At 37.6% G+C, this 27,824-nt stretch overlaps 1 protein-coding gene across 2 annotated transcripts; it reads right to left on the bottom strand.

Annotated features, from left to right (window-relative positions):
• Window positions 1-27,770, bottom strand: LOC129275220 (PMS1 protein homolog 1-like). Of its 2 annotated transcripts, XM_064108602.1 has the most exons (14): window positions 27,692-27,770; window positions 24,220-24,375; window positions 23,366-23,651; window positions 22,558-22,838; window positions 21,258-21,380; window positions 20,351-20,494; window positions 17,703-19,005; window positions 17,338-17,461; window positions 16,752-16,845; window positions 8,978-9,132; window positions 8,067-8,255; window positions 6,203-6,333; window positions 5,085-5,248; window positions 1-3,128 (listed from the first exon to the last, which is right to left on the bottom strand). In XM_064108602.1, the coding sequence occupies exons 2-14, from the start codon at window positions 24,349-24,351 to the stop codon at window positions 2,958-2,960; spliced, it is 3,297 nt and encodes a 1,098-aa protein (XP_063964672.1). In that variant the 5' UTR covers window positions 24,352-24,375; window positions 27,692-27,770; the 3' UTR covers window positions 1-2,957. The 2 variants fall into 2 exon arrangements, with proteins under 2 accessions (XP_063964672.1, XP_063964673.1); XM_064108603.1 differs by lacking the exon at window positions 20,351-20,494.
• Between the last annotated feature and the right edge of the window lie 54 nt (window positions 27,771-27,824).

The following is a 27,824-nucleotide window of genomic DNA, read 5'->3' as shown; positions in this document are numbered from 1 at the left end:
TGAAGGCTTGCAAATTTATTTTATTTCATATTCATGAGAGTTCATCCTCATTATTTAATCTTGTTTTCTACATAAAAAAGGACACAAAATCTTAGCATCACATTGACAAGTTTCAGACGACATATTCTTGTTCAGTGAAATCACTGTATAATGAGATCAGAGGCCCGTAATACAAATCTTAGTAATGATTGTAAAACATTTTTTAACGATTGATTGCATTGACTACAATGCAAAATCAATCGCGAAAATCAAGCATATGATTACAGGGGCCGCGGAACGGTTTTCAAAGTGGGGGGGCTGAGCCAAAAGTGGGGGGGCTGACCATGCAAAAAATTACAATCATATGGTCACTTTTACGTTTTTGTACTGAAGCCCCCCCAGCCCCCCCGCTTCCGCGGCCCCTGGATTAATCGCAAAATTTTGTGTTATCAGACCCAGGGGACTGTTTCAAAACTATATCGTTCATTATCACCACTGATAGGTTATCATTAGCGAGCTTTTGCTCAGCGACTTACAGAGGATTCAAGTACAGAGTAAATGTACAGTATGGTCAAATGCCCAGCAAATGACAAAGAACACCTAAGTAGGTGAATTATTGGAAGAGTAGTTTCATCTTACTATCACAGATGATGAAATATTGCAAAAGTATCATCTGTCCAGAACCAATGACTATAAACTGCTTTGCTGTTTCATCAACGACAAAGCCCTCTCTGTTGTACTTCGTTATGACGGGCATTTGACAATACATTTACTCTGTTCTTTTAAATCCTCCATATGTGGCTGAGCGTAAAATTCCTACAATCGGAGAGTACACGTAAAAGACAGACACCTGTGCTTCTCAGCCAATCAAAATCATTGATGGTTGTCAGATGTCATATGATGATGAAACGCAGCGTCTCTAAGCGCTTTACAGATATATCATTACCCCGGTTATGGGATCCTGACACGCCTGCAAACAATGTATGCAATTTCTCCTACAGTTGCCTGTCCAGTCCCACACAAAATTTATGATTATGAAAACTTTGTCACTATGTTAACTACCATGGTAACATGGCTCAGGAGCCAATCAAAATCAAAGTTTCTATGGTAGCAACCATAACAATATTCCATAATTGTTAGTTCTTTATGAAATTTGAGCTGAGATCTTCCTGAAATGCCCCCAAGTGTTTGAAAAAAGTGCATATGTGTACGTGAAAGCCACAAACTAATGATTGGATTAAAAAATATATTCTGTAAAGGGCTTCAAGATGACCCAGTGTATTGAGTGCTATATATAAAAAAGTGGAATATAATTATATGTATAACCATTATACAACCAACATAGCAATCTTATGACAGTTTTAAGCTTTTAAAGGTTCAGTAAAGTGAACCTTTAGTAAAGGTTCAGTAAAGTGAACCAATAGAGTATCATCTAACATTCTATCTCAAAAAAGTTAAGTGACAGTTCATTTTTTTTCCATTGATTGTTTAAGTAAATTTGAATTTTACATTTGAGAATATTAAGAGCCCTCTCTCAGTCATTTTTTTAAAAAGTATTATTTCAATAAAGCTCTTTAAATAAACAGTTTGCAGATTTAGTAACAGCATTTCAGAGCTGAAAAACAAGGATGATATCCTGAAATTTTCAGCTAAAAGCCTAAATCCATGATTATTAAAGTGAGAGAGAGAGAGAGAGAGAGAGAGATAGAGAAAATAAAATCAATGGTATGATTCTGTGCATGAAAATATAAATATTACTTTCTTCACATAATCTGATTTAATTTTTAAAACCAGGGCCCATCTTACAAAGAGTTACAATTGATCCAATCAATCTCAACTGTATGGATATCCATCCATACCATTTTTTTCTACCGGAAATTTACGCAATTTCCTTAAGACACAAAGGGAATCACACGGAGTCTTCAGAGAACGATGAATGTATCATACACATCATATCTATGAAATGAATCTGCATGTTGGATGTTGGCGTTGCTGGCCGTCCATAATTGTGATTGATTAGATCAATCGCAACTCTTTGTAAGACGGGGCCCAGATGCGGGCTGCCCGACTTTATAGTCCAATCCTGCATTGAAATGAAGTAACACACATAGTGGTGCGCACTACATGTATACAGAACTAACTTAAAAACTGCATAGAAAAAGGTAAAAAATCTTAAATTGTCAAGATCAGCTGCAGATGTATATATAGAAAGTGCTTTACAAAGTATCATCTATGTCCAACCATGTATCAAAGATCCTGTGATCCTGTTTTATGGAACAAACTCCCAAATTCCCTGAAAAAGATAAATTCAGTTAACAAATTCAAAACAGCTCTTAAAACAAACTTCTTCAAATTGTACCTAGCCTCAACAAAATGAACTCACCAACACTTCTCTTCCTCTCCTTTGTTTTCTCAAGCGCATAGAGACTATTTGTTATGCGCTATACAAAAACTGACCATTATTATTATTATGATATTAAACTTTAACTGGCTAAGCATCAAAATGCATATTTATTATAAGTAAACTAAATTTAAATGTAATCTGACTTTTTCTGGATCCACATCAAGTATGGTGTGTATATATATATATATATACATATGGTGTATATACATATATATACAAATTCTTCCCATAACACAGTTTGCTCTTCCACATAGTAAGACCTTCCACAGTATCCTCGATAGTACTGACTTCCTCTTCAGTCATTTAAGGTAGGCAGCGACCTTGCCATACGGACCACTTCTCCCCGAATAAAACAGCCCAAGACAGACAGAATTTAATCTGGATCCACATTAGGAATGGTGTATATATCCTTGACGAAGCTCTTCCCATGTTAAGAAAATTTACTCTTCCACAAAGAAAGATATTACACGCTATCCTTGATCTTACCGACTTCCTCTTCAGTCATGATGGTATGCACTTATCTTGCCATACAAACTGCTTTTCCCTGAATAAAACAGTTCAAGACAGACAGACTTTAATCTGGATCCACTTCAGGGATGGTGTATATATCCTTGACGAAGCTTTTTCCATGTAAACAAAGTTTACTCTTCCACATAGTAAGACCTTCTACACTTTCCTTGATACTACTGACTTCCTCTTCAGTCATGACGGTAGGCAGCGACCTTGCCATTCGAACCGCTTCTCCCTGTAAAACCAAGATAGAAGATAAAGGAATATTTTTCTTGTCTTTGTAAACACGGTAACACAAATTTAGTTTTAGCATGCAATTATAAAATCAAACAAGAAACATAAACAAGGCAATTTCTTGCAATAATAAGACATTTCCATATATTCAACCCCAATTCTTCTCCTAACTTTGTAAATGAATCAAGCCATAATAACTTGAGATCATGAAAATCTTTCATACTAATTAGAAATAGACACAACTAATTACAGGTGGACACCTTGTTTGTACATGTTCAAAGTCAGGAATTCAAAGCATTTCAATCTTTTAACCTTATCATGAAAAGGAAATATTTGAGGCATTATCTAGGGTAGGGAAAAAATAACATAATACAAATACTTGTTTAGGGTATTCTGAGATTGAAGAATTACTTGTTAAAGCCTGGCTCACACCTTTGCGTTATGGACTTGCGTTCAGCTGCGGATTGCCCAAACGCAGGCAAACGGAACACAACGCAATGAAACAAGCTAATAGGAGCTTATACGTGGTTAATACGCAGTCTCATGCAGAGGGCTTGCGCTTGCGGTAGTTTGAATTTTTTTTTAAAACAACCGCAACCAAACTTCATACAAACAAACACGAGCTGCAACAAGCAAACACGAGCAAGGACAAGTAACAGCGAGCAGCTTACGTATTGCAAACGCAGCAGCGTTAGTGCTTGAATTACCTCGCTTTACTGCTTGCAAATTTGTAAGAGCTTCGAGGCAAAAATGTGATTGCAACCAAACATTTTGCTGAGTAGTTTGCTGCGTTAGGCTACGTCTTGTTTATTGGGGGTAACGCAGCAATACGCAGCTTATATCGCAAAGGCGTGAGCCAGGACTTGGGTCCATTTTTAAGGTGCCAAACTTGTAATCACAACTGCAACCACCATGTGATTTAGGAATGTAACCTATATTGCAAATTCTTTAGGTTTTCTCACACAAATACAATGTCATTACTATCTGCATAATATTTTCAAAGTATTAACTTCAAGCATGATACTATCATGACCTTCAATAAACTGAACTACATTTAGCATGGATAAAGTTCAGAAGCAACTGACTGAGAAAGGAATGATGTACATTACTGAAATCAACCTTCCTGTAATGAACATCATGCATCCTGTCACCCCACATTCCAAATTAACAATGTTGTTAATTACATCAGGCCACCTGTTAATTATAGTGTAAATTTCACCATGTTGGTATGTCAGCAAACTACACCCTTGTAAATATCTGTCAATCATCCTTTTAATTAATTATTCAAAGGAGGAAGTCTGTAGTTTGTCTTCCATATGAAAGAAATGCAATACTTCTTGCTTCATATGATTTCTATGTAGCAATTCTAGTGAATTGCGATATCATAAAGAACTCCCCAGATTTAGCATTTCAATTTTTTCTTTATATCATATCTACGATCGGAGCATGATGAAAAATATCCACAGCTGAAATTGGTTCAAACTAGTTCAACGGGGCAAGGTATGACCATATGAATACCTGTTTAGCCCCATTGAAGTCAATTATTGCCTGATTCTAAAAATTAATGGGGCATTGCAAGAAAGTTGCAAACAATTGCAAGTCAAATTCAGGTCACAAAATCAATCACAAGTCTGGCGATTAATTGCAAATCCACGCTTGATTGCTGGTCTGCTACTTGGAACTAGTGGTAAAAATAAATTCAGTATAGTTACAATTGATATTTCAATTGAAGATAAGCAGCAGAAATTTGCAATTGATTACAAATATTTTCTTCCAACACCCCCTTAGAATCATATGCAATTTTGATATTTGTAGTATCAAACAGCTTTTCATTCCAAAATGTTTGGAAGCTAAATTATAAGCTTTTGTTTGTTTTTTTGTTATTTTTTTTTTCTTTCAAATTTGACTATCTAATTTTAATGAGAATCAAGAAATCAAGAACTGATTTGACCCCTACCATAAGATGGTTAGCAAGCTTGAGCGGCCGACACTGCATCACAGATTGAACTCTTTGCGTTGCTATGGTTTCCACTATCTCAGTCAGATCATCCAGGCCATAAAACGGGACAATGTTCATCGACATGGAAACAACCTCAAGCCTCGCGTCCATGGTGTCGGGGTCTAAAGCATATAGAGAATTTGTATGACAGATGTAAATCAGGTGACCCCCAGTATTCTTTCATCTGCTTTAACTCTATTAATAGAGTTAAAGCAGATGAAAGTCTTTCAGGCTCTCTCTTTCTTCCACAACTCTCTGTCTCTCTCTTCTCTGTTGTTCTCTCTAGGCCCTGTCTTACAAAGAGTTGCGCTTGATCCGATCAATATCAACTATGGAAAGCCAGCAACATCAACATCCAAAATGCATGTTGGTTCAAAATATTTTCTAGATATGCTGTAAATTCATACACTCATCCTTTTCTTGCAAGTTCAGTGTGCTTTTCTTTGCTTGCAAAAGACATTGAGTAAATTTCCTATAGAAGAAATTATGACACTGATGGATTTCCATAGAGTTACGATTGATTGGATCAATCGTAACTCTTTGTAAGACTGGGCCCTGATCATGGTCACTACCTTCTCTCCCTCATTTTCACCCAATCTCTCTTTCTTTTCTTCGGCTCAATCTGTACCTCTTTTCACTCCATCTATCCATCCATTTTCCATCCCTCAAACTGTTTCTCTCTTTCGCTCTCTCTCTCTCTCTCATTATATATACAATTGCATATCTCCAAATCCCCCTGTCACTCAAAAAGGGAGAAAAATGTACATGTACATTGCATATATTTGGTTGAGAAAAAAATGTCATACGGGCAATCATCATCCTCAATCCAAAGTCTTATATCCATTTTTCTCCCCATGAATGGGGGTGGCCAGTTCACCTCACACTGTTCCATGAAATAATCAAAGCTTTTGTACGTCAGACTCCCATTTTACTCACTTTTTCTTCACTTCATGAACTACCCAAAGAATAATATGAGAACAATGTTTCCTATGATCTAAAAAAACAGAAACAAAACATTTCAGGATAAATGGCCTATATATCAACAAGCATATGCTGTACACAGAAACATTACTGACCAATCAGCTGCCTGATTTCAAATCCATTCAGTATGAGACGTTCATCTGTGAAGATTCTTGATTGGTCGACTGGGTTGACTTGGCTTTTCATGCCTAGAAGTGTGTACCAATTCTTCTGATCACCAAACATACTGTCACGGAAATACCAAAATAACACAAGGTAAAATCAGGATATATATAGACTTTGTTTGCAAAGGTAAAATGAGCGTTGAATTGAATTGATTTTATTCAGACAAGTAAAAGCAAAAAATATCTCAGGAAAGACAACAGAGGTTAAAGCGACCTTCCATTGACAAATCATGGGGAAATCAAGGCTAATCTCAGAACAGAGAAGGGATTCAAGTCTTTCACTCAGGTGCATGCCTGGGGGTGTTATGTAATAGACGCTGGCATGTCTGGGAGATCTAATATAGGAAGCAATCGGTAGTAGACTAATCAACCAGAAGTAAACTGCGTGTTTTCACTTTGAAACATGTAACTTCACAGAGGTTATTTATTTTAGTTTAGCAATCAAGAGACCTGCTAAGAGTCTAGGAATTGGGATTGTTGGAAACTAGAACTGCGACGACCCTAAGTAATTAACGATCATGAGTTCGGTCAAATTTGTGCTGTCCGAACTTTTATCGCATTAGTCCGACGGGCTCTCATGACAGACGGATGATACTATGCAAGTCAATTGGCCTTTTGCAAATTTCGTATTGATTCAATTTCCCCATGATTTGTCAATGGCAGGCTGCTTTAAAGGAACCAATACAGGCTTGCTTTATGAAACATTCATTGTAATTACTCTTCCAACGAGTACTGTTTGTGCTTCTATTTTCAAGGCAAATGTTAGATTGATCAGGCAGGAGAGGTAAGTTGGGGCATACCCTTTTATGAAATGAACAATGTATTGTTATGTTGCGATCCTGCTAAAAGTGTTAATGCATGACATTATTTGAACATGTTTAGAACTGTTTATGCTTCACAAAAAAAAAAATCCTTCTGGAAAAACAATAAAACCATTCACCCTGTTCATGGATGTGCCAAAAAAAGGTTTTCTGCTCTTTATGGCCGGCCATATAGACAATAAATCAACTCATATTTACCCTGCACGAGGTTCAATGGGAACGGAAGCTTATGAGTAGCAAGCAGCCTGTGATAAAGCACAACCTCCTGGGCTCTGTACTGACAACTTTCCCATCCCCTTCTCCCTCAATTAAAAATGGGATTCTGTTTTTTATGGCTAGCCATATATATATAAACTCTACTCATATTTCAGTCACTTACCCAGCAGTAAGCTCAATAGGAACAGGCAACTTGTGATAGGGTAGCTTGTGCGTAGCAAGCAGCCTGTGATAAAGCACAACCTCCTGGGCTCTGTACTGACAACTTTCCCATCCCCTTCTCCCTCAATTAAAAATGGGATTCTGTGTTTGATAGCCAGCCATATATATAAACTCTACTCATATTTCAGTCACTTACCCAGCAGTAAGCTCAATAGGAACAGGCAACTTGTGATAGGGAAGCTTGTGGGTAGCAAGCAGCCTGTGATAAAGCACAACCTCCTGGGCTCTGTACTGACAACTTTCCCATCCCCTTCTCCCTCAATTAAAAATGGGATTCTGTTTTTTATGGCCAGCCATATATATAAACTCTACTCCTATTTCAGTCACTTACCCAGCAGTAAGCTCAATAGGAACAGGCAACTTGTGATAGGGTAGCTTATGAGTAGCAAGCAGCCTGTGATAAAGCACAACCTCCTGGGCTCTGCACTGTAAACTTTCCCATCCCCTTCTCCCTCAATTAAAAATGGGATTCTGTTTCTGATGGCCAGCCATATATATATATATATATAAACTCTACTCATATTTCAGTCACTTACCCAGCAGTAAGCTCAATAGGAACAGGCAACTTGTGATAGGGTAGCTTGTGAGTAGCAAGCAGCCTGTGATAAAGCACAACCTCCTGGGCTCTGTACTGGTTGAACACTGATAACTGTTTGCCTGTGATGGCCGTCCATACGCCATGATCAGCTAGACTACCTATTAACCTCCATTCATCCATATTGGACCTGCGAGATAAGTCATTTGTTTCCAAATAAAACAATACTAGTATTTAACAATGGGTAAAACACAACATCCTGGTGCTCTGCACTGGGGGTGTTTCACAAAGATTTAAGTGTGACTAAAAGTCACGTATAAATTCCCTGTTGTATACAGCATCACTACATTTTCATTTCATTTCATTTATTTCATTTTCGACAAAATATAAATCAAATAAATACAATCATAACAAGTCGACATCATAAAAAATATACCAAGGTCATAAAATCAACTTGAAAAAGACATGTTATAAGAAAGTTACATACAAAATAATCTTGTGTAAAGGATTTGTGATTTATAATATGTGAAAATGGAGGATCCCACTAAAAAGCAAAGCTTGTATATTGTGGGCTCCTCAAAATATGACAAGCAAGAAATTAATTTTATATATACAATTGGTCAAATCATGCTCATACCCTAATTCATAATCATCACTGGGATTGCCTGTTAAATATCATGTTTTCTCCGGCAGTTAAGCATGATATAAATTCACACTTAGCTCTGTTGTGTGAAACCCAACAGAGAGATAAAGAATTACATGTGAATTCAATTGTAAGTTTACAATGCATATTCAGCTGTTAGATCCAAAGTAAAACTTGAGTGCACAAGCATAGCCCCACCCCACTGGATCCGCCACTGTCATTCACATCCCATTTAAATCCCAGTTCAACCCAAAAAGTTGAGTTCTTACCTCTTCTGAACATGCACAGGCAATTCCCTTAGTTTGCTGACAGAAAATGGTATTTGTATTTCAAATCTCTTGCCTTCCTCCTGTTCCAAAGCCTCTTGTTGTTTTCTCTCTCGTTGTGAGGCCAGCATTTCATCTACCAGACTTTGATTAGAAAGCTGTATGGAATTTGAAGATTGTGACGATAATAAATGATGTTACGAGGTAATGATGTGGATTCCTGTCAAATAATTGGTGCGGGGTAGGTCACCTTATTTGTCAACACAGGCATCATATTCCCCTCTGAAAAAAAAATCTCAAAAATAGCCAAGGGTCGCTAAGTCATCGGTGAAAGTCTGAGGCGCACGGTAGGGGTTACAAGCTCTTGCATAGTAGTGGAGCGGTTATGTGACAAAAAATGGCCAAGATGCTCGGATCTGGCAGAAAGTGTGAAATTTGGCATACAGGGGTATTTTTGGGCGCTGATTTCAAAAATTGCCGGCCCCAAGCGATTTGACCATCGGATCGGCCGCCATTTTGAAATCCAAGATGGCCGCCATGAAAAATCATTAAATGTCAATTTCTGGAGTTTTACATGACATATGACACTGAAATTTGGCATATAGGGGTATTTTGAGGCACTGATTTCAAATATTGCCGGCCCCCAGCAATTTGACCATTTGGTCGGCGGCAAAATGGCCGCCATCTTCAAATCAAAGATGGCCGCCATGATATATTATTGCAATTATTTTCTCGAGTTTTATATGAACTGCGGTATTGAAATTTGGCATATTGGCATGATTTTGGGGTGCTGATTTCAAATATTGCCGTCCCCAAGTGATTTGACCATCGGGTCGGCCGCCATTTTGAAATCCAAGATGGCCGCCATGAGAAATCATTAATGTCAGTTTCCTGAGTTTTACATGACGTGTGACACTGAAATTTGGTATGTTGGGGTGTATTTAGGCACTGATTTCAAATATTGCCTGCCCCCAGCAATTTGACCATTTGGTCGGCGGCAAAATGGCCGCCATCTTGAAATCCAAGATGGCCGCCATGATATATTATTGCAATCATTTTCTCGAGTTTTATATGAACTGCGGTATTGAAATTTGGCATATTGGCATGATTTTGGGGTGCTGATTTCAAATATTGCCGGCCCCAAGTGATTTGACCATCGGGTCGGCCGCCATTTTGAAATCCAAGATGGCCGCCATGAGATATCATTAATGTAATTTTCTTGAGTTTTACATGACATGTGACACTGAAATTTGGTATGTTGGGGTATTTGTAGGCACTGATTTCAAATATTGCCAGCCCCCAGCAATTTGACCACTTGGTCAGCGGCTAAATGGCCGCCATTTTTAAATCCAAGATGGCCGCCATAAAAAATCATTAAATGTCATTTTCTTGAGTTTTACATATGTGACACTGAAATTTGGCATATAGACTTAATTCGGAGTGCTGAATTCAGATATTGCCGGCCTCAAGCAATTTGACCATCGGGTCAGCCGCCATTTGAAATTCAAGATGGCCGCCATGAAAAATCATTGAACTCATTTTCTCGAATTTTAAATAATATGTGCCACTGAAATTTGTAGTATATCGGTATCTGGTTGAGTTCATTAAAAAAATTGCTGGCTCCAAGCAATCTGACAATTGGTCGGCGGAAAAATGGCCATCATCTTGAATTCGAAGCTTGCTGCCATAGAAATATTACAATTATTTCGTTGAGTTTTATATGATCTGCGGTATAGCACTTTGACATATATAGAAGTATTGATTGATTGATTGAAGGATTTTATTGAAAATATCCATTCTCGCAGCCGAAAGACTGAATTGCAATGGTTACAATGAAGTACAAGATAGAATAAATAATACATTAAACATTTGGTTCGAGAAATAAATAGTAAATGAAATAGTTACATGCATGGCATGCACAAGTAGTGTGGGGAGCTTATTTCAAATATTGCTGGCCCTCAGCGATCTGATCCCCTGAGTCAGGGTTATACGGGCCAAAGATATTAATTCGAGCCAACCCATTTAAGTCTCAATTTTTAATTTTGATATTGCTGATTGACAAAAATCAATGAATATGATTGATATTCTAACACTGATTCTAGGGAGGGTAACTTTACTGAACTTCCTTTTTTCAAATTGGGAAGATATATCACCACTTTGGAACTATTTTTATACTTGCAGGAGAATTATTGTCATGTTTTACTGTCTCAAGTGATGAATTTGATCCTGTCAGGTGAAGTCTTCATAAATGCCGATTTATTTTTAAAATGAGCTGGTCGAGGTACCCTTTTCTGGTCAGATATGGAATGTCAGACATATATCCTATCCACTGGACAGGAAGTAAACATTCAATTCTCGAATTTCATCCTTTTTTTTTAGAGCGCCTCTTTAACACACGAGTCAATGGGAAATGTTTTAGGCCCGTGATACCTCAGCTGCAAAATGGCAGCCATCTTGAAATCCAAGATGGCTGCCATAAAAAATCATTTAAAAAATCAAGTATCATAATTATAACGTAGACTTATTTTGAAATTTGGCATCTTGGGGTATTGAAATTTCCCCCCAGTAATCTGTCCAATAGATATGCTGCAAAATGGCCACCATCTTGAAATCTAGAGAGGATCGACTGTCATGAAAATTCATTAGAATCATTTTCTTGAGTTTTAAATAGTTTTGTTTTGAAAATGTATAACACATCTTGTTGATATTTATTTACAATATTTATACTATGCGACTATTATTATTTTGTTATATGTATTACCTTTGTATATTGTATATATGTATTTTGTAATTCTGATACTGATGTGAATGCAGAAATAAATAAAAATCAAATAATTTGAGGCACTGCATTTTAGACATACAGGCAGGTTTTGGCCTGCTGGTTTTAGAATATTGCTGCCCCAGTGATTGATCCACCGGCCAGCTTTCAAAAATGTTTTCCTGAATTCTACATTACCTGTGACACTGTAAATTGGTATTATGAAGCAAAAACTTGTATTGTATGTTAATTTCAAATATGGATAGATAATGAACATATAACACATAACACACTTTATCAGCCATTTTAAATTCCCATATGACCCATCATGACACAAAGGACATGATTACCTAGCTTAGTTCTAAATATTGATTATTGTGGGGGGGGGGGGGGGAATAAGTACAATATGATAGCACGAATCAAAATTCATGTATGGTATAACTGATGGTAATCCATTTATTATTGCTTTCAATAATTTATATGCTAGACGGTTGACAGTGAATCTTACAGATCTCCATGAATTACTTTGGAACGATTCAATTGATAACCATCGTGTGTTCGACAATCTGACAATGGGAGCATGTTCGCCTCACAATCAGGAGATCAAGCTCTGACAGCATCAGACCAAAAGATGTTAAAAGAGGGGAGTTGCTTCTACCCTGTTTGGCGGTCAACGAATTAAAGGGGAAGTTCACCCTGCCAAAAAGTTTATTGAAACAATAACAGAATAAATAATGAAAAAATATTGAAGGTTTGAGGAAATTCCATCAAATATTTAATAAGCTATTGGAATTTCATTTGGTGTATTTGTGACGTCAGATGCAAGCAGTTCCCCCATGTTTCTTACAGTACAAAAATCAATGAAATGTAGCCTCCTCAAAAAAATGAAAACGTTTTTTATTGAACCCTCAGTATATCAACAAACAAATGATTTCACACCCGCTCCAGAAAGAAAAAAATTACCCATGATGAACCATTTATGCATTTTATATCACACAACATAATGGGGCAGCTGCTCGTACGGTATATGGCGTCACAAATCAAAAACTTAAAATTCTAATATCTTTGATGGATTTACCAATATCTTTTTTATATCATATTTTCTTGTGTTTTTACAACAAACTTTTCTCCGGGGTGAACTTCCCTTTTTAAGGGATAGAGCAACGTCCGATGTTGCACTGCTAAGTTGCTGCCGGGCTCACGATCTACAGGGTATGGGCAAAATAAATTTTTTTGAGCATTTCTGTTACTGAATTCTATTTTTAACAATAAAATATGTATTATTATCATCCATCATTAATATTAATTTCATCATCATCATCATCATACCACTAAATAACCATCAGTACTTCAAGTCTGAAGCAGTTTTCTTCATGTCGATTTGTAATAAACTATCACAACTATTGGAGCAATATTCTGAAACCAGCAGGCCAAAAACCTGCCTGTATGTCTAAAATGCAGTGCCTCAAATTATTTAAAACCAAGAAAATGATTTTAATGAATTTTCATGACAGTCGATCCTCTCTAGATTTCAAGATGGTGGCCATTTTGCTGCATATCTATTGGACAGATTACTGGGGGCAATTTCAATATCCCTAGATGCCAAATTTTATAATACATTAAGTGATACTAGATAAAGTGATTTTTTTTCAATGATCTTTTTTAATGGCAGCCATCTTGGATTTCAAGATGGCTGACATTTTGCTTCTAACCCAGGGGATCAGATCGCTGAGGGCCAGCAATATTTGAAATAAGCACCCCGCATTCCGTCGATATGTCAAAGTGCAATACTGCAGATCATATAAAACTCAAAGAAATAATTTACAGCCTCTCAACAGAAAATGATTGTTCCAGATGGTTATTATTCAACCAAAGAAGACTGCAGAAGAAGCTAGCTGGTTTGTGTATTTATGGTGCTTCATACTTACGTAACATCTATATCAGCAATTAAGGGTGCGAAAGTATTATAATCCTTGCAACGGACAAAGATGTGGTTGTGTTGGATTTGTTTTCAGTGCCAATACAATGGGTTTTACTCACCATTATAATGTTGTACATCATTCAAACTTGGTAACCATATTGGAATTCAAAATAGCATCTATTTATTATGTTTTTTTCATTGATCAAGGATGCAAAGATCAAGTTTTTCTCCAAATTCAAAGTGTTAAAGGCCATACGTAAGACTTGAGCAAATTATCTTTCATGGCGGCCATCTTGTATTTCAAAATGGCAACCAAACAGGGGTCTGACAATAATCAGTGCCTAAATATATGCCTATATGACAACTTTCAGGGCCAGAGTTCATATAAAACTCAAAAGACAATTATCATTGCTTTTAATTCATGGCAGTCATTTTGCCGAAACCCGGTGGTTACATTGCTGGTGGCCGGCAAAAATCAGTGCCACGTACTTCTGTATGCCAAAGTTTGGTGTCATATAAAATGTAAAATCCAAGAAAATTATTTTGATATGGTTTTTCATGGCAGCCATCTTGCCGCTGAACTGATGGTCAGATCACTTGTGGCTGGCAATATTTGAAATCAGCACCCAAAAATAGGTACTCTATTTGCCAAAGTTCAGAGCACATGTAAGATTAGAGTAAATGATTTCTAGTGATTTTCATGGCGGCCATCTTAGATTTCAAGATGGCGGCTGACCTGGTGGTAAGACTTTGAAATAAGTGCCCTAAACTACACCTACAATATGCTAAATTTCAATACCATAGCTCATACAAAACTAGAGAAAATTATTGCAACGATATTTTATGGCGGCCATCTTGGATTTTAAGATGGCGGCCATTTTGCCGCTGACCTGGAGGTCAAATTGCTGGGGGCCGGCAATATTTGAAATCAGTGCCTCAAAATACCCCTATATGCCAGATTTCAGTGTCACATATCATGTAAAACTCAAGAAAATGACATTTAATAATTTTTCATGGCGGCCATCTTGGATTTCAAAATGGCGGCCATTTAGCCGCCTACCAAATGGTCAAATTGCTGGGGGCCGTTAATATTTGAAATCAGTGCCTAAATATACCCCAACATACCGAATTTCAGTGTCACACATCGTGTAAAACTCAAGAAAGTAACATTAATGATTTCTCATGGCGGCCATCTTGGATTTCAAAATGGCGGCCGACCCAATGGTCAAATAACTTGGGGCCGGCAATATTTGAAATCAGCACCCCAAAATCATGCCTATATGCCAAATTTCAATACCGCAGTTCATATAAAACTCGAGAAAATGATTGCAATAATATATCATGGTGGCCATCTTGAATTTCAAGATGGCGGCCATTTTGCCGCCGACCAAATGGTCAAATTGCTGGGGGCCGGCAAAATTTGAAATCTGTGCCTCAAAATACCCCTGTATGCCAAATTTCAGTGTCATATGTCATGTAAAACTCCAGAATTGACATTTAATGATTTTTCATGGCGGCCATCTTGGATTTCAAAATGGCGGCCATTTAGCCGCTGACCAAGTGGTCAAATTGCTGGGGGCTGGCAATATTTGAAATCAGTGCCTCAAAATACCCCTGTATGCCAAATTTCAGTGTCATATGTCATGTAAAACTCCAGAATTGACATTTAATGATTTTTCATGGCGGCCATCTTGGATTTCAAAATGGCGGCCGACCCGATGATCAAATCGCTTGGGGCCGGCAATTTTTGAAATCAGCGCCCAAAAATACCACTGTATGCCAAATTTCACACTTTCTGCCAGATCCGAGCATCTTTTTCACATATCTACTGGACTATAGTAAAGAAATCAAAAGTGAAGAAGTGAAAAAAAATAACTAATAAAAATAAAATTCTGAAGAAAAAAAATTATTTAAAAGATTGGAATTCCGATTTAAATCGGGAGAATATCATGCCTGTAACAACTTCATCCTCATCCGGACATGACTTACAGTTAAAGCGCCATGTGGGGGGAGGTGAAGTTATTAACAAATATGGTGACATAACATGACGATATGGTAACATCATAGGTTGATAAATTCAAGTAAGATAATTGAGAAATCCTAACATGGAGAAGGTTTATGGTTCCCCATGTGTAATATGAAGAAGGGAAAGGAAGTACAGGCAGAAAGATTGAAATGGAAAGACCAGTAAGGATGAAAAGAGGAAATCAGAGTTATTCTTTTGTTGAAAGTGCGTGAAGTCCTAAGAAGGACTGTAAACCAGATGAGATGAGCTGAATATATGTATGGCTTGAGTAGCGATGATTTGAGTAGTAGCAGGTTGAAGTGAATCATTGCTACTCAAGCCATATTCAGCTCATCTCATCTGGTTTACAGTCCTTATCAGGACTTCACTCACTTTCAAGAAAAGAATACCTCTAATTTCCTCTTTTCATCATTTCTCGTCTTTCCATTTCAAATCTCTGCCTGTATTTCCTTTCCTTTCTTCATATTACACATGGTGAACAGTAAACCTTCTCCACGTTATATACTCCACCATGCAAACCTACAAAGATCGTTGAGAAATCCTGCAAGAAATCATTTTCCACAATTCAAACTCTTTCATTTAAGGTTTTAATGTCATATCATGTGAAACTTTCAATGAGAATAGTGAAATCTGCTAGATATAGACCAGTTTAGATTTGTCATTTATCATTCTTCAATGCACCGGGTGAATGTTTCTTAAATCCGTTTGTTAAGTTACGAGTATCTTTACGAACGACTAGTGATCCTTTCTTGTAGTAAATGAAATACACCGAATTCTCCTTGATATTGATTAAGTGCCTAATAAATGATCACCAGTCCTTCTACAGTCATTCATAACTTAAGAACAGCTTTATGAAACACGTAACGGTTCTGACAAAATTAAACTAGGTCCAGACAGAATCAGGTGGAAACCAGTATTTGACTGTACCAATTCGGCAAAAATCAGTCTAAAAATCAGCTGGGCTTGGGTGATTATCAAACTTCTGAAAAGGTCAACTTATACAGAGTTCAATATCAAGCAAAGAGGGCTAACATATCAGTAAACACTGAAAATATACAGGGAGAAATGTTACCTTCTCAACCTTTTTCTTTTTCTTAGCAGGTAGTCCATTCTTTGGATCCTTTGTCGGTACAGACTGCTTGGCATAGACAACTTGATCTTTGTACCTATTAAAAAGATTTGAAAATTTGAAAAATAAGGCAAAATCATGAAGGATTGGATAGAGGATGTGATTCATAAATAGCTTCTTCTTCTTTTTACAGTCAAATCTACAAAAATTTAAATATGAATACACCATTTGACATCATAGACTCTCATGTGCATACTGCTTAGAGCTCTGTACATTAGGATAGTCTTGAAACACATACCCTTTCATCACACAATAAACAATATATTGTTAATTTTGGATTTAAAAAATGTGATGAGAATTTGTTCTCTAGTGAAAAATAGGAATCCCTAAAGCCTACCTAAAACAACTCGGCAAATATTGTGGTGAAGTGTATGGATGCTTAAAAGATTAGAAGAAAATTATTCCTAATTGTTATGAGTAAAGACCACATTTTGAAATATTGCACCCTAGATGAGGATGCAGGCTCAATATGTGGTTGGTTTGGTCATAAGATGGCGCTGTTCACAGTGGCACAAGAGGAAAAACTAACCTTTGTAGATCTCTAGCCTCTATCTCCTCATATCTGATCCTCTCAGCTTCATCAAGTTCTTCCCACTGCCTCTTCAAGATCTTATTGATGGACATGAAATCCATCGCTGGATGCTGCCTCAATACTAGTGAAAAAGAATAATCAAGTATTAATTAATCATAAGAACATATTTCTTTCAACCATAACGCATAAATATTCTTGATTGCAGAATTACCGTACAACAATAATATATGCAAAAGTAAAAATTTGAAAAGAAAAAAAATGGTACCACAAACTGGCAGTGGATAAAGACCATAAATATTGGTTTGAAAGTGCAAATGCTAACAGCACATCATCTTTCAATTACATTTTCTCATCTTACGTACTTTCAGGTTTCTTTTCTTTAAAGAAGAAAGCAAATGCATCCTGGGGCCGTTTCACAGGAGCCCGTCCTACTAGGTCATACTGAGTGGCAGGACTAGTCTTTTCCTCTACTGGTTTTTTCATGGCGACCCTCACAGGACTATCACAAGCCGCTGATGCCACTGCAGAAGAACCAGGACTAGTCAGTTCATTCAGCTTTCCAGGACTTTGATTGGGTGTCCTCTGTCCCGCTTCAGCTGGAGATGCACCACTTTGATTTCCAGAGGTTGTCACAGTAGTGGTGAACAGGTTAGAGTTCCCTGAGCTCTGCAGAACCCTGGTGCTTGTCATACTGATGTCGGTCGACTCCTGAAGCGGTCGGATTGGGCATGGTAGCGACGCTTGGAAGGAAGAATCCATGGGGGTAGTTACTTCCTGGGACATCGCATTCGTAGATGGTTGCTGCTTGCCAGGAATCAGCAAGACAGATGGCTGGACAACTTTACCATCTGGCTCAGTAAGACCATGTCCCTTGCTCCATAACTCCTCAACTTCTTTTGCTGCAGCATCGGCACCACCATCAATCGATTCCTTGTTGATATTGCAAATGTTGTCCTTGATCTGGGCCTCGCCACCAGCAGCATCTCCTTGCGTTCTGTTAATATCAGCTGTTGTTACGGATCTATCAGGAACATCTACAAAGCTGATCTGTATTCCAGAACTCTCAGGATGGACTGCTGGTGTGCTCTGGAAGCATGGAGCAGATAGTGTTCCTCCATCCTGTGTCAAGACTGAGATGTTCTGATGGGGAAGTTTCATTGTGTTGTCTTTTATTGTGTTACAATTCCCTTGGTTTTGTGATGCTAACCTGTTTTCTCCGTCTCTCTCTAAGAGTGAGATGTTGTATCCTGCTTGAATTGTTGAGATGTCCTTCACTCTCTCACTATTCACTGGTTTCTGGGATGTGTCATTTTGGGAAGGTTCAGGGTTCTCTAGAATGTCACAGATTAGATCTATAGCTTCACTATCACCCAATGGTGCAGATGGTGTAGGATTCAAACAAGTAGATATATCATGGAGTGTAAGATTTGATTGGTTAAACTCTTCAACATGCTTTTTAAGTTCCAATTCACAAGCTGTAGTGGAAGCAGTATGCGATAATGATCCTTTGAGAGGCTGGTTTTGAGACTGGCTCAGAGTGGCGGGTTCTGAGGATGGGTTTGGAAGTGGAGGTTTCTGAGACAGTTCAAGGTTTGTTGGTTCTTCTGTTGGTGTTGTGCTGTATAATTCCTCAAGCATCTGTATGATGAGACAGAGTACAGCATCCTAAGAGAGAAAAGGACCAATATATAAAACAGTTAAAATTTACAATCCACAGTTTTCCATTTCTCAAATGCAATTCTGTGTTCTTCAGTGTTCTAAGCATCAAATTCCAAGCTCTCCAGTGTGCCTTAAGAATGTTTTCTTTGATGATATTTACAAAACACATGATAAAGCAAAATTTTGTAAATGGAAATAATGAAATGAAGGTAATCGTTCATTACATACATGCCCTACAGTACACACTTTTTGGTTTTAAACTTTGCTTAGATTTTCATGATCCAAATTTCTGGCCTGAAAGCTGTGTTTTCTGTGAAATGATGTAAATTCTGTGTTAATCCTGAATTCCATATTTTTCAGTTTTTTTGTACCATAGAAACAGGGGGCCTTTTTGTGTGTGTTTTGATGCAAAAAAAAAGGAAGCCTGTTTTTAAATTAACCATTCATATCATGTCACATGTATATTCATTCATTGTCTTTTTTATGCTTTTTCATCTAAATTTGCATTAGCTTTTTAAATGTATAGCCTTTATGTTTTTTACTATGTCATTTATTGTGCCTACTTGTAAACATAAACTTTCCAGGTGCCGCTGTTTTTTCATGTGCGAGTTATAATCATGTTTGATCATTAAAGGAGAATGAAACTCTTGGAGCAAGTTAGCTTTTGTGAAAGCAGAAAAATCAAAGAATAAGATCAACAAAAGTTTGAGTAAAATAGGACTAGCAATAGAAGAGTTATGAGCATTTGAATGTCGAGATCACTAATGCTATGGAGATCCTCCCATTGGCAACGCAACCAAGATCTATGATATCACAGATGAACAACTCTCCCCTTTTGGACACTGAAAATATACCCCAAAACATCTCTTTTTGCTCTTTCTAATCATATGACAAACGATTCATCAATAATATAATGTTGTGAAACCTCTGTACTTGTCCTCTCATAAAGAGAACACCTCACCTTGTGATAGATTCTATAAAAGTGAGAATATAAGTGAAATAAGTACTAAAGCAATGAGGGAGTTGTATGTGTGTGACATCACAGATCTTGGTCGCATTGCCAATGGGAGGATCTACATGGAATTAGTGATCTCAATATTCAAATGCTCATAACTTTCTTATTATTCATTCAATCTTCCTCAAACTTTCAACAATATGTTTCTTTGATTTTTCTCTTTGATATGGATTCAGCTGGTTTCAAGGGTTTCATTCTCCTTTAATAAAGACCTTTTTTTTAATGAAATTGAATTGAATTGAGAAAAAAAGTTACAAACAGTTGCTGAATGATCATACACAGATACATGTTACGGACTTCCTTCATGAAATAGGATCAAGGTTGCTAGATGCTTACATTATTCTGAAGGAGCACTTTGGTTTTATTTGGCTCAAGGTTAACGTCCACAAGATAGGTAGGCATGGTGAATGCTAGACACATGACCACATGGCGGACATTCCCAGCTTTGGGGTGAGCTTGGCTGTAGTACTGCTTTACAACCTAAGGAAAGAAATGCATAGTTTTTATATCCCTAGAATATTTTACTCCTGCATTCATTGATGACATAATATTATCCGGTACTCAAAAATAATATACTTTGCATCTTTGGTTAGTATTCTTTGAGTATTACAACTGTTTTGTCTTATTTCTTGTCAATATCAACCAACGAATTAATAAATTTTCCATTTGATTTCATATCCAATCTATGGGATAGTTTGAACCCAGTTCAATATAAACTCCTGTGGTCTAGTGGTTATGACACTAGTCTAGTAATCCAGAGATCATGGGTTCAAAGCCTGCCGGTCTGCCTGTGTTTTTTTTTCCACAGCAGCCGAGCTCTACTTCACACAGCAGCAGCATGTGTTATCCTGTGGTATTGTTGGAGACAAAATGAATATCTTATTTCTCATCTTCATCACCCAACAAATTAATTATTCCATATACTGTTAATCTTATGAATCAACCCTTTGTGTACATTGCAATGCAGTGGTACAGCTGAGGCCATTACTTCTGGGTCACAAAGATACTGGAGAAAACTTTCTCCCGAAGACTTTCAAAACAAGGCCAAGGCCAGTAAAATCTAGCCTCAAGGCTGGCATCCCTGGTGTATTGCAATGACAAACATATTTCATACACATAAAGATGAATATTTGCAGATATTCCCTACATGAATCATAATGGTGTTCTGTGCATCTCACACTTACTGCAAAATACACTGTGAACCGCAAACACATGTGATCAAAGCAATTCCTATAGATCTCACCTTAGAAATATCTTTCATTGTTACTGGCCGTCCATTGACTGAAATCCAAGTACGATCATCTGTAGATCTTGAGGTCAACTGACCATCTGAGCCAGGCTTGGGTAAATATCCTTCAATCTTAACCTGAAATGAAAAAAGAAGAAAAAGAAAAAAAATTACGGTGAAGACAGTGAAGGAGCTCATCTGGACTCTTGGTGGGTATTTCATAACGCCATTTAAGTAGTTTACGACTGTAAAATGACTGGTGATCCTTTCTTGTGGTATATTATATACACATGGAGGATGTTTAACAAAGAGTTAAAGTGTGACTTAGAGTCAACACGCATGTGATATGTTTTGCCCAATCTGACTGATTAATAAGCAGTTACACGAGTCCTCTTAACATGATTTGACCAATGCGGTGATGCCTTCTATACCATACACAACTTGGAATTTAAGTGCGACTCTAATTCATACTTTAATCTTTGTGAAACACCCCCCAGATTTAAAATGGTGCTGATTTAGTTTGTACGAAAGGATCACCAGTCAATCGTAAAGTCTCTGGTAATTGTAAGTAACAAACAGAAAATTATGAAACACCCTCCAGGTATATAAAATGAATGTAAATCAATAAATTTACATTAGTAATTTGAATTCATCAAAATATTGTGTACACACGCAAAGCTAACAAATATGTGATCTTTTTGTTATCTAACGCAACTCCATACATCATAGGTATCTTTATTTTCAACACCAATCGGGATGTGAGCATAATTTTTTTTTAGTTGCCTTTAAAGTAAAATAACCCCCAAAAAATCAAATTTAAGTCCCAAATAGGTGCTTCTGATTTTGCTTTACAAGAGATATCCATCATGGTATCTATAAACTGACAACATGCTGGTGAATCTTGTTGAATCTTCCATGTAAATTCCTGAATATAAATGTGATAATCTCTACAAAAGTGCTGCTTTACTTCCACCAATCATGAACATAAACTCAAGACCAGAACTTAATATTTATTTTCCATCGAGTCTGATCAGATGATTTTCACAATCTTTCAGAAATGTACGATATGTTTCCTCCCCAATCCCAAACTTTCCTTGCTTCTCATCCCAACATCCAGTACAACATGAAGACAGGAAACAATACTCATGTTACAATTTTCCATCCTTGTGTAAGTGACATTTATCTAGTGCCACTCTTTAGATCTGTCTGTAGTTTGGACTACACTGCAGTGTACACTGATGGGGGAAATTGTTCATGAGTAGGCCTACTGTTTAAATGGGTGTATACACATGCATCTGGGCATATCACAACCCACCTGTGTCTCCTCATCGTTCTTCTCAACCCTCGTAAGGTGGCCCATAACATTGGACCCAAGAACATTCAAGAGGGCAGTCTTCAGGTTAGGCAGTTTATTCTTCTGCCATATAGATGCCTTGTTGTGGCTCAGAGAGAAGCGCACTCCTGGGCAAACCACGCCAAAGCTGAGCAGGAGGTCTTCCACCTTCTTGACTTCCTCCCTGCGTCGCTTGGCATTGCTGTAATATTGCTTCCGGACTGGAATGTTGTGGAAGAGACGTGAAGCAGTTACAGTCGTGCCTAAAGATGAAAAAACATAGTAGTAGAGATTATAGGCATGCAGCTGACAGAGGTGAACAATGCTTCAAGGGCAAAAAGGATTGGCCAATGATAAATTATAGTTAAAAAGAGTAAGTGGTCAGCCATGACAAGGTACTTGAATCATACCGACTTACAATGATGGTGACTTTGCCATTACGTTAACTTTACCTAGGTAACCTTCATTTTCATTGGCTACTGAGCTCTGTTGAATGGTTACATGTACCATTATCGTAAGTCCTTTAAACAGGCTCCAAACACAAAAAACATTTATCACTAAGAAGTTAAAGGTTATTACTCAATGACAACCCTGTTAGAATCCCTGTTTCTGATTGGATGATGAGAAGCCCTGTCTCTGAATGACAAAATTTCATTGAAATATTGTAGAGCCCCAATCTACCATTAATTTGAAATAGGGCCTACATGTACATGAACGAGTATGGGAAAGCAACAACTTCAAAAGTTGTTTGAATAAAAGAAATGATAAAATTGTTCACAAAACTAATTACCTGTGCAACATTGTGATGGCTTTGGTGATGAAGCGATCCCCTCGTGATCTAAAATATAGCATCTTCCAAACTCTTCATCCTTGGTCTTGGTTGCTATGGCAACATTGGACACTGCACAGAGTGAACCCAGAGCTTCTCCCCTGAAGCCATAGGTGAACAAGTTTTCTAGATCATCATGGCTGGTTAGTTTGGAAGTGTAGTGTCTACGACCCATGAAATCTGCATCTTCTGCCCGGATCCCATCGCCGTTGTCGCGCACTTCCACCTTATCTACGCCAAAGTTTTCCTGTCAAAGATAAATTCGAATGAACTTATTAAAAGGCTACTCCGTGCTTCCAAGCAAATACCATGCCCATGTTAAAAGTAATCACGATTCTTCATAAATCAAAATCAAAATGTTATTTCATTATTAAATCATAGGGAATCCAGACGAAAAGGTGACTAAATAAAGTCTGTGGTGTTGGTGTTGACACTTAATGAATATCAAGAACCACAGTTCCAGGACATTTCCTCCGGCGACATTGCTCCATTATGAATTCCACACACACATCAAATAACTATAACTTCAAACCTGGATTTTAACACTATACCCTACCCTAACCCTACATCACAGACAAAATGAAAAAGCCAGGAGCAAATATTGTGTCACCCAAACCACATACATTGACGACTGTTACACCCGACCTCGAGTGATGCTGGTGTTGTATTAACAGAGATTTTAAAAATGCAATTAGCAACTGCCTAATTCTCACTTTCAACATCAAGACACAATACCAGATTCGAAATACCTTGTTACGCTCCTAAGCATTCTCTTTAAGCTACTGAATGAAAAGAAAGGAAAAAAGGGTCCTTACCAATTTAATTTCAATGTTATCAGCATTGGCATCCAGTGAGTTTTCAATAAGTTCCTTCACAACGCTGGCAATAGATGTGATGACCTGAGCACTGGATATGAGACGAACAGTCTCTCCAGACAATTTGTGCATGTTTAGGATCTCTCCATTCAAACTCTGCATCAAGGTAAAAAAATTAAGCAACAATAATAACTGAATTCTAAATTGGTAGATCTATTAAAGAAACAAAATCAAATGTCAGGTTTTTAATTTTATGCAATTGTGGAAAATGGCTTACTTGGGAAGTTTATACATTTCCAGCTTGCAGCAAGTAAATATTAAGATTGCATAATCGATCTGAAGAATAAGTAAAAAAAAATTGAACCAGGGCTAGGAAATGAGACATGACACTCGCAGATTTAAATCAAAGTGGTTCCAAGATTAATAATCTAATTTACTGACTGCTAGCCAGAAATGCAATTTGCATGAGTTATACAAGTATGTTTATACTTTTGAAGTAGGCCTATTGTATTTTTATTTCTTTATTTTTTTATTTTATTCGTCTTCTTTACCCAGGGTAGCCTGTTCAGTGGTTTATACACTGTTGTCAACCAGGGCCCTGCACAATACATATATACACAAAACAATCAAAAGAACACATTATATACAACACACATGAAGTCGAAATTGTTACACTGCAATACGATTAGAGAGAAATGATTTGAGTACAGTACTTGTAAAAGGAATGTATTTTCATTATAGGTTAAGTTAATATAATTATAAATATAAACTTATCAATTTAGTGAAATTTTATTGCCATTGTATCACAACTGTATCACGACTGTCAAATCGGATGAAAGTAACGGGGAGGGCTGACAAAACAACACCTCATGGTTTTTTTCCACAGGCATGTTGTTGTGAAGGCTTTGTACAAGTTTTACCATGCCAAATTCTTTTCAGGCCCAACAATAAACACAACCATACTGTACACAGATCTACATTTATTAATTATAAATCCTGTGTGCATTGCCATAAACACATTAAGCAGAAACTCAGATATTCTAGAAGCTTTGTTCTCCTCATAATTTATGACCCTAAGTAGTGTAGATCTTGTACATGTATGTATACATGTACTTACCTCGTTATCATTTTATATCAATGACATTAATATATTATTACAGCAAAGCTTAATGTACAAACATTGAAATGGACAGCAGTTCATCACCCCACTTCCTCCTTATTTCCGACATTTCTCCTTTTTTCCTGTCTGCATCTTCATTAAGAATCTGCTCATCTTTGCTTTTAACTTTGTCTTCCTTCGTCATTTTTTTAAGGAAGTATGGTTTCATGATCATGTTCAGACTAGTTCTATTCTGCTTGGCTTTGACTTTGTTATCCTGATATATCATAATAACCGACCTTTTTCTTTTCTAGACTTGCCGTTTTTTTCTCTACTAGACTTCCTCTCATTCTTCCTCCTAGGTGACAATCATGGATACATCTGTGTCACTGACTGTAACTCTGACTCTGTCTTGAATTCAACTGGTCTGTCGAGCCTTCGGTTTTTCTTATTATATTTAGACCTAGACCTAGACCAACATTAATTAGTCTTCTTCACAACCTCCTCCATGATATGTTCCCCTCTCCTTCCCTTAATCATTGTTGTTGTTGTTCCCTTAAATTCAAATCATGACTCCCAGTCCCACTGTTTCGGAGTTTGTTTGTTTTTACATTTTCTATTTTTGTTGTCCTCCTCCTACCCAGATGGATGACGGCCATAGGACTAGTCTTTTGCCAGGACTGTTCTGCTTTTCAGTTGATCAATAACACAATCCTCGACCTCTACGCCCGATATGAAAACAGCCCCACGATTTCCTACCCTTGGTGAGGGGCGTGAAAGAGGGGATAGCACGATCACTGGGGATGGCGCGCAGGGGAGAATGAAGCAAGGGGAGAGAAATAACAAGTACACCAACGTCTAGATTCTAGACTACCATAGGACTCGTAGTGCCAGAGCTTCGCACGATGCTTAACTACAGCGTCTATGGAGAAAAGTGTGCGCTGCCGCACCCTCTTTGATTACAGATCCAGATCTAACTAACTAATTGAAACTGTTAGTGTGGAGCATACAGGTTATTCCCTTGGACCAATGAACAGGCATAGGCCTAGTCCTACAAGCATCGTTGGATAAAAGTAAAAGTAGATTTAGTTCTAGATCTAACGTTAAATCTAAATCTAGACCTCTACTCGCTTAAGTAGACCAATAATCGATATTACTATACTCTATAGAATCTAGATCTAGGTTTACAGTAGAGGCGCTGGTAAGAAAATTGGGATCGTCCCAGATTACAGGGACTGTCTCAGTTTTCAAAGATTTCTCCACACAAGAAATCTAGGAAAGTTCATTCACCTGTAAAGTGTCGACACCAATCAAGTGTGCTAGTCAATGTAAACACATCAGGTTTCATTACAAGATTACTGGAAGACAGCAAGTTGTGAAAAATAGACGGTGAACTGGGGGAATTGAGGGCACTGAATCTATTTTTAGGCACTTTCCATTCCCGTCATTACCGTCTATGTCCCCGCAGGGGTGAGTGAAAAACTGTCCCCATAAACAAGGTCAAGGACAATCTCAATTTATCAAGACATAATTTGTCTTGGTTTATGAGGATATCCTTGTTTTCTGGGACAATCCCAATTTTGGACCAGCGCCTCTCTAGTCAGGGGATATGCTCCACTGAGACTTCGTCTGGAGGACAAAAAAATCAGAAAATGTTGAAAAACTCCTCCGTAATAGCGGATTTATCAGTCTATACAAGGCTTGCCTTAACTTAATTCCCCCATTTGGAGAACAAAGTCAAAATAAGTTTACCATTTTCAGTTCATGAAATCATGTCATCAAGACATCATGAACCACTCAATTCAAATTCAATGAACCGAAATAATGGTAGGTCCTATTGGTAAACACGTCTACATTGTGAAGTCATGATGATTCGTTGACGTCTGTGTAGGACAAAAAAAAATCAGAAATTATTTAAAAACTTCTCCGAAACAGCGGATATATCAGTCTATCTCAGACTCAGTTCATACTTCGGTTCGGAGCTGTCTAAGCCGCCTGTTCGTTCAACGGAACGGCGCTGGCAACTACCCCAGAGACTCCGGGTGTAAAAATAAAGGCGAGGCATTGAGTAGACAGGAATAACCGTCGTTTCTGGGGATTTATTCAACAATTTCTGACATTTTACTGTAATAAGTGAGCCAACGCAGTTCAGCGGAACAACCAAAATACAGAGACTGAAGCTTTTTTTGGTCTAGGCATTGAGCGGCTAGCGGCGCTTGTCTGCTTGTCTGGTGATTTACAAACAGCCGATGTTTTAAACGAGGCCCCAACGTGCCTGAGAACTTTTTTTGTACAGAAATATACACCACTCTACGCTTACTTAAAATGGGAAATTCAATATATCAAAATGGGCCATAAAACAAACAAACTTACAAGATATGAATATGATAAATGCTCCTGATGACGGCCAGTGAGCCGAGCTTGAATTTTGCGCTTTCCGCTATCCGTGGCCTTTCTACCAGGCGCGCGCGTTCATTATTATCCCCCGTTGTTGTTTTGTTTTTCT

Source organism: Lytechinus pictus, chromosome 13 (genome assembly GCF_037042905.1).
Source record: "Lytechinus pictus isolate F3 Inbred chromosome 13, Lp3.0, whole genome shotgun sequence".
In the NCBI taxonomy this organism is placed as follows: Eukaryota; Metazoa; Echinodermata; class Echinoidea; order Temnopleuroida; family Toxopneustidae; genus Lytechinus; species Lytechinus pictus.
Note: the sequence above shows the minus strand (reverse complement) of the source record. Positions and strands in the feature narration are given on the sequence as shown.

Coding starts and splice junctions, on each gene's coding strand:
- LOC129275220 (XM_064108602.1), bottom strand. CDS start 24,351: ATGCACAAATTGTCTGGAGAGACTGTTCGTCTCATATCCAGTGCTCAG. Junction 22,839..23,365: donor GCCATCACAATGTTGCACAG/GTAATTAGTTTT, acceptor TTTCATCTTTAG/GCACGACTGTAACTGCTTCA. Junction 21,381..22,557: donor AGAACGATGAGGAGACACAG/GTGGGTTGTGAT, acceptor TTTTCATTTCAG/GTTAAGATTGAAGGATATTT.